This window comes from Octopus bimaculoides, chromosome 5, assembly GCF_001194135.2.
Source record: "Octopus bimaculoides isolate UCB-OBI-ISO-001 chromosome 5, ASM119413v2, whole genome shotgun sequence".
NCBI lineage: Eukaryota > Metazoa > Mollusca > Cephalopoda > Octopoda > Octopodidae > Octopus > Octopus bimaculoides.
The window spans coordinates 72,712,522-72,719,066 of record NC_068985.1 but is presented as its reverse complement, the minus strand read 5'-3'; the positions used below and the strand labels follow the sequence as shown (position 1 = coordinate 72,719,066).

General features: G+C 34.9%; 1 protein-coding gene across 2 annotated transcripts in view; it reads right to left on the bottom strand.

Moving 5' to 3' along the window:
- The window catches only part of LOC106877342 (copper-transporting ATPase 1), a 101,912-nt gene extending 98,754 nt beyond the window's left edge, over nucleotides 1-3,158 (bottom strand). Inside the window, exon 1 of one of the 2 annotated variants that reach the window (XM_014926219.2) lies at nucleotides 3,011-3,158. In XM_014926219.2, the coding sequence (XP_014781705.1) occupies nucleotides 3,011-3,115 (105 nt within the window). In that variant the 5' untranslated portion in view covers nucleotides 3,116-3,158. The remainder of the gene's footprint in view (nucleotides 1-3,010) is intronic. The other variant, XM_052967778.1, reaches the window with a different exon arrangement.
- Nucleotides 3,159-6,545: the final 3,387 nt, after the last annotated feature.

The window sequence follows — 6,545 nt, the reverse complement described above, 5'->3', positions numbered from 1 at the left end:
ATATATATATATATATCATCATCATCATCATCATCATCATTTAACATCTATTGTCCATGGTCTTTTTAATGAAGTGAGCTCACTGAATAAGATTTGACATGGGGACCTTCGCTCTTCCATGGGTTGGGTGGTTTGACCAGGCTGGCATGCTGGAAGGAAGTTTGCACCAGACTCCAGTCTGATTTGGCATGGTTCTCTATAGCTGGAAACCCTTTCTGATGCCAAACACTCCAAGAGTGTGATGGTACTTTTACGTTCCACCAGCATGGGTGCCATTTGTGAGACACCGGGATGCTTTTACATGCCACTAGCATGGGTGTCAATTAGTGTGACACCAGTATCTGCCATGACTGCAATTTTGCTCAGCTTGATGGGTCTTCTCAAGCACAACATAACGCCAAAGATCTCAGATATATATATGCATAAATGCAATTATTTTCCCAAATAAACTACACTTCATATGAGGCTATAAGGTGTTATAGCTCTGATGAAGCTATAAGGTGTTATTCAAGCAATCAACTATGAGTCCTCTGCATCTTATTGCAGAAACAGCTGTAAGCTAATGAAGTTCATAAGAAAATCATTTATTCCTTTGTCGTCTTTTTTTCTTATTACCACTCTGTGCTTAACTAATGCTTCATTCTGAAGCATATTGTATACTTAGTTCTACACCAGGTTATTAGGCTGTTTCATAGGAAGTAACTTTACTACCATTTTAACCTCAGGAAGACACCTCCTGTAGCTGGTTATTCGATGCAATTGGTACCTAATATATATTGCAAGTAGGGGAGCAAACAGCTGGAAGATGATAGGGGTTTGCTCCCTTACTTGCAATATATCAAATGCAGATTGCATCAAATAACCACCTGGAGCAGGCGTCCTCCTCAAGTTAAGATGCTAGAAACGTCAGCTTCTTCAGAACAGCCACAATGAAATGGCAATAAACATTACTTCTCAGTATAGTTACTACTTTTATCTCTTATAGAGATTTTCTAACTAGCTAATTTGCTTGTTTTAAGTATATATACATGTTGTTATATTTGGGGATGGTCATATTGCCAGTTTAGCCAATAATATATAAACGGAACATATATATATATATATGGGGGGGGGGGTATGTATGTAGACATACATACATACATAATTAATAAAAAAAAAAAATGAAGAAAAAACACAAAGAAAAACAACGCGAGGACGTGTTAAAAGACGCTCAGGGAAGGAAAAAAGAATGTTTATGTTTCGAGCAAAGCCCTTCTTCAGAAAAAAGAGACAGAAGAAAGTCCAAGAGAAAAGGAAGAGAGAAGAAAAAAAATCACCAACAATCCACATGTAGTTAAATTTTGAGTGTATACACATACACAATTGTATATATGTATGTGTGATTGTGTCCTGACATCATGTGTCAGTCCCTAATGCTAATCACTCTGCAAAGTGTACTACTCTTCTTGATACCAACCCTTACTTGTTTTTCAAAGAAGGAGCTTTATTTTTTTTCATTTCAGACTTCTTCAAAAGTACAGAATGACCAATCATAATATCAACAAGATATGTCAACAGCAACATCATTATGCCCAAGCAATGACAAGTATGGGATATTAACATTCACATATGCATACACACACACACACACACACACACGCATACACAAGGCTTCCTGCAGTTTCTGTCTACTAAATTCATTGGGTCAGTCTGGGGCTATAGTAGTAGAAACATGCTCAAGGCACTGTGCAGTGGGACGAAACCCAAAAACCATGGGCCGTGCCATAAACATTTTAACTATACAGCGAAAGCTGCTTCTATATATATCTGGGCACCTGGGAACTACGAAGTCAGATCAGACATTGGTTTAGGTGTTTGTGTGTGTGCAAGAGACAGCATGTATGTGTGTTATTGTATTACGCAAAGTTTTTAGTTGAGGATTGCCTATACCAGTGCTACTCAAAGTGGTGGTCCATGGACCAGTGCCTGTCCATGAGCCATCAGCTGCTGGTACACAGCAAGTTTCCAGAAAAGAAACATTATAACATGCTTATAAAATGCTTATGTAATATGGCTGGCTGCCCACACTTTCTTCTGCAAAATAGGGGTAGTTTATCCTGTTCAGGCTATATTATTAGCATTATCCTGCATTTGAGAATTTTAAAAAATCACTTCTTTAACTTTCTAAGACATCTCAACGCTTCTAAAAGCAAACTTCATTTGTTTGTTTACGTTTATCGTAATTTGAATTTAACTTATGTAATATTGTATTATTTGTTTACAAAATAAATATAAGATTTTTAAAAATTGTCAACTTTTATTATATCCATTATATATATATTGTTTCTGATATAAAGTAATATTACTAAGAAATATTACCGGTCCTTGGAACATTGGAAAAAAAAACTGCCAGTATGCCACATCAGATAGTTTGAGAAGCACTGGCCAATACGATATCTCTCTCTCTGTCTTTTTGTCAGTTAGGGAGCATCAGACTTTTATGAGGAGCTCTGAGTATAACACATCAAAAGGAATTTCACTGGGTTCCTAGATCAGATTGCTAAATAATTTTAAGGGCAACAACTTTTGGTTTCAACATTGCCTTCCAAAATGAAGGACCAATTAACAGTTAAATACAAAAATATATCACTCAGAGGAGCTTTTAGAATTTGTATTGGCGATCAAAAAAAAGTGGGGGGAAGAAGAGGAAATCAAGTATATGCTTCAGAAGGTAACTGAAATTTTAATGACACTCCTATCAACTTGAAAACTTGGAATGAGGAGTATATGTATCATTATTCTCAAAGAAGTAACATACATTTACTTCTTTCTATGAATCCAAGGCATGCAAATAGGTGTTGAATAAATCTACTTAAGATATGATCTTATTCTGAAGCATATTAAAGGGTGATAATAAGGACATTGACTGGACTCAGATTAGCTTTATTGTTCAAATATAAACATCACAGGGAGATAGGGAGGGATAGACGGATGGACAGACAGACTGACAAATGGACAAAAGAATACTTACTGTGATATGTTTGATTCCTTTCACTTTAGAAATATAACCTTCAATATTAACAACACAGGAATTGCAGTGCATTCCTTGAATGCTGATATCTGCTGATTTCTCCATGGTAACCACCTTTTATAAAAGACCTGAAAAAATAAAGTAAAAATAAAATATTGGCTATAGTAAAGTGACAGGACTGGTAATCATGATCATCATCATAATAATCTCATTATTTTAACGTCAATTTACTCACATGAGTACAAATTAAAAAGGTAATACAAGATCTCTTTGTATTCTTTAATCTGGTACCATCATAGGACTCACTTAACGACAGTCACTCAACAGGTAATCAACACATTGTAATGATACAACCATTGTTTCTTACAGCATGAAATAAAGCCTCAATGCATTTCCTTAACCCTGTCAAATATAATGCATTTTTATCCATATTGCTTTGAAATGATCCTGCATTATCTTATAGCTTCCAGATTTTAATAATGCAATTTATTATTTTCAGAATGACATTGCAGGGTATGTGTGAGAGGCTGGATCTAGTTGGGCTTGATATGGCCAGTCTAAATGGTAAAGGGTTGACCTGCAAGAAATAGCAACCAAATCTTTCTTGAGTTAAATTCTACTACCTTAAAACTGGAAGAACATGTTCTAGATAAAGAAAAAGACAGGATAGTCATGGATAGAATGCATTTATTATGGGTTTTCTTGATAAGCTCTGAACAGGGGGGGGGGGGCTAAACAACAACAGAACAAAATACAAAGTGAAAACAGGGTACATTCAAGGTGATTCAATGAGGCAGTTTCTATGGAAAATAACCCAATCTGCTAGATATAGCAACCAAACCTTCAAATCCTACCTTAAGTAAAGAAGGATACACTGGATAGTGTAGTCCTCTTCAGAGACACTACATTTAAATAAAAAAAATAAAAAGACAGTATGGTGACATGGAAGACTTTGATCATGTGACTGCTCTATCAGGGTTGATCAGAGACTAAATCCAATTTTTCAAATATATTTTGAAAACAAAAACTGATGTTTTCAGCACACCCATATTCTAATGGGATGAAATACTTCACTGATCTAACAGCATTATTACTCCCTGAAGCTATAGTGTTGAAATTCTCAACTTACACTCAGCACTTACCTCTATGAGCTTCATTATTTCTTTGTCCATATCTCTCTTATTCTGTATACATATAGTTCTCATTTTATTACCTCATTTCATCTTCCTCAAGCTCTCATTTTTATCTCATTCCTTTACCTCTCCATTCATCTGTAATGATTTTTAGCATCATTAGCCTTCCATAGTTTGTTTTCTCATTAACCCCAGCCAAACCTACATACATACTTTTATTAGCTATTGAAACAGTAATTGTAGTCTTAGCCAAAATTGTTAATATTTTATGTTACTGGCTAAATTCATTTCTCATTAGAATTGGTGCCAAAAGACAAATCAATCCAACAAAGTTAACTCAAGACTTTGTATTGGCTAATATCGATTAAAAATTGGCCAATCAGTATAATGCCAGTAACCTGTCACAGTCAGCTAATGAGCTATAAATGAGCTTATTTAACTAGATTAAAGCAGAGAGATGTGGTACTGGCTACCTTAGCTGGTAGTGGTTGTTCTCACAAACTGTCATAACATTCATTGTTTTTCTCAGTCTTTCATTCTCTCACTGCCATAGTCAAAGCAGCTTAAAGTCCATTCACACAACTCTATGTCACAGTCATTGTAGAGCAGAACACAAAAATAGCCTCTAAAGGAAACTAAATACCAAAGACATTTCACATAATAAAAAACAACTGTTTTTCACAAGAGAACTTCTAACTGCATCCTTTAGTAGAGCTTACAAACTTGAATGTTTCAACAGTAAAGAACTAGTGAGTGTATTTCTTAACACATAACAGAAAGAACATTCATTTCTGCATAAACTACTGGGCCATTGTCTTGATATGTAACTCTTTAACAAAACATCGAATAAAACTGTTGTGGATCATTCCTCTTAGATCATAAAATATCTCGCTGTGGATCTCATTTTATCTCCTGCCTTCCGTCTCTATATCTCTCATTTCATCTTTCTCTAGCTCTTCTTTCACCTATCTAGTTCTTTCATTTAATCACTCATTTAATCTCCTTATATATATATATATATATATATATATATATATATATATATATATATATATACACACACACACACACACACACACACACACAAGGGGGTGCAAAAAAGTTCCTGGCTTTGGGTAAAAGAAAATACAGGAGGATCAGTTAATTATGATTTTATTTAACACATTCCCCTCAAATTCACACACCTATTGCTGTAGTCCTTCAGTTTTTCTAAGGCATGTAAAAGAACTCAGAAGATTGGGCCTCCAACTAGGCCTTTTGTGATACCTTTAAAGCCAGGAAATTTCCATCACCCCCTTGTAATAATAGTGTACTCGGCTAACAGAACACATAGGTAATCCAGTACAGAGGAGGAGTATAATGCAAAGTTCCATGCAGCTGAAATCCAGGAGATCCAATAGATGAAATTATTTTGTGAGGAGTATATAAACCATAAAAAATCAGGAGGTATGAGGGGTGAATATATTTAACCACTTGACATTCTTAGGATTACAGCCATTTCAGTCTTCATGTAATAATAACTTCAGTGTATAATAAATTATGTTAAAGCTAGCAAGTTTTATTTACATTGATTGTGAATATAGAATTGAATTTTATAATGCATACCATGCATATTTATGCAGATATGTAAAGATAATTTATTTCACACTGAAATTATTACTACATGAAGAAGGCTGTGGAACACCCATAACCCTAAGGATGTCAAGTGGTTAAATAAATATATTCACCTCTCATACCTCATCTTTTTATGGTTTATACACACACACTCACACGTTCTCACTCTCTTGGTCCTTTTCTCTCTATCATTTATTCTATCACATCACTTTCAAACTCTCATTCTCTTTTTTTTCAATAAACTGTTCTGGCATCTACTTTTCTCCTTTCCCACTGCCCACTCCTCAATCTTTCCACCTTTTTTTTTTTTACATCTCTATTCCTCCACTTAGTCTCTCTCCCTTTCAACCTAACAAAGGAGCCTTTCTGGGGGTCTCTCAACTTGTAAAAAATAAACCAAAAGTTTCCCCAAAATTACACCTTACCATCTTGTAAAAAAGAAGGATTAAACATTGATTGGATAATATAGTCCTAGCTACATGCAATATCAGAGAAAAGGATACATCTGCTCAGTCAGGCTTACTTGAGATTAACCCTTTTAGCGTTCAGATTAATTTGTCAAAAGTAATTCTTATTTATTCACATTTAAAAAAATTTATCTGATATTATTTTGTAGCTTCAAGATAGGAAAGATGTAATTGCTTATTTTTAGAATGACATTGCAGGGTAGGTGTGAGAGGCTGGTTCTGACCAGTTTGAGCATAAAACGTGTAGAATATTTGGGCCGGATACAGCCAGTTTAAACACTAAAGGGTTAAACAACATCTACTAGCTCTCTATTTCTATCT